Source organism: Phoca vitulina, unplaced genomic scaffold, assembly GCF_004348235.1.
Source record: "Phoca vitulina isolate PV1807 unplaced genomic scaffold, GSC_HSeal_1.0 scaffold5, whole genome shotgun sequence".
Taxonomy (NCBI): Eukaryota; Metazoa; Chordata; class Mammalia; order Carnivora; family Phocidae; genus Phoca; species Phoca vitulina.
Genome location: NW_022589708.1, coordinates 38,011,156 through 38,012,389, shown reverse-complemented (window position 1 = coordinate 38,012,389; position 1,234 = coordinate 38,011,156). Strand labels below are relative to the sequence as shown.

The following is a 1,234-nucleotide window of genomic DNA, read 5'->3' as shown; positions in this document are numbered from 1 at the left end:
CTTCCAGGATCTGTTGCCTTCCATCTTTTAATTCTTGGATCAGCACACTGAGTACACAATTAAATAGGCATAAAATCCCTCAGAACCCAAGTTTTCCCATGCATGAGTCTGCCTAAGGATCCCTGGAGTCCCCTGAATCAGGAAAGAAAAATGGATTGAAGGAGGAAGTGGAGGGAGAGAGAAACACGATTCAGATTACCACGTTCCCGCTCTCTTTCTGCCGCCATTTTGGTTCCGCGTTCCCCTCACAAAATGCCTGGTGAAGCCACAGAAACCGTCCCTGCTACAGAGCAGGAGTTGCCACAGCCCCAGGCTGAGACAGGGTCTGGAACAGAATCTGACAGTGATGACTCAGTACCAGAGCTTGAGGAGCAGGATTCCACACAGGCAACCACACAACAGGCCCAGCTGGCAGCAGCCGCTGAAATCGACGAAGAACCAGTCAGTAAGGCAAAACAGAGCCAGAGTGAAAAGAAGGCACAGAAGGCTATGTCCAAACTGGGTCTTCGACAGGTTACAGGGGTTACAAGAGTCACTATCTGGAAATCTAAGAATATCCTCTTTGTCATCACAAAACCAGATGTCTACAAGAGCCGAGCTTCAGATACCTACATAGTTTTGGGGGAAGCCAAGATTGAGGATTTATCTCAGCAAGCACAACTAGCAGCTGCTGAGGAATTCAAAGTTCACGGTGAAGCTGTCTCAAACATTCAAGAAAACACACAGACTCCACCTGTACAAGAGGAGAGTGAAGAGGAAGAGGTTGATGAAACCGGTGTAGAGGTTAAGGACATAGAATTGGTCATGTCACGAGCAAATGTGTCAAGAGCAAAGGCAGTCCGAGCCTTGAAGAAAAACAGTAATGATATCGTAAATGCTATTATGGAATTAACAATGTAACCATCTGAAAACGAGGACTTTTTTTGGTGTTTCAAAAGAATAACTGCAGCTTGGTTTGAAATTTGTACTGTTTCTATCATTAATAAAGTTATGGCTTCTTGTTGGAAAAAAAAAAAAAGATTACCATGTTCCCAGAATTCTTCTTTCTTATCCTGATCTTTTGAACCAACATTTATTAAGTACTTAAAATTTTTCTGGCATAGGCAAATTCCTTAATAAAATTGGTTTTCTGGTGGGAAATTTGACAGACTCTGGAGCAAGCCTTATATGTTCACTTCCTGTTTCTCTAAATACTGGTTGTTTGAGACTGGGACAGTTCCACTTATTAATTTCA

General features: G+C 42.9%; 1 protein-coding gene across 1 annotated transcript; it reads left to right on the top strand.

Annotated features, from left to right (window-relative positions):
* The first annotated feature begins 213 nt into the window (after positions 1-213).
* Positions 214-1,018, top strand: LOC116631306 (nascent polypeptide-associated complex subunit alpha-like). Its single transcript, XM_032402479.1, has one exon. It carries the CDS (start codon positions 253-255, stop codon positions 898-900), a length of 648 nt encoding a protein of 215 aa, XP_032258370.1. The 5' UTR covers positions 214-252; the 3' UTR covers positions 901-1,018.
* The last annotated feature ends 216 nt before the right edge of the window (positions 1,019-1,234 follow it).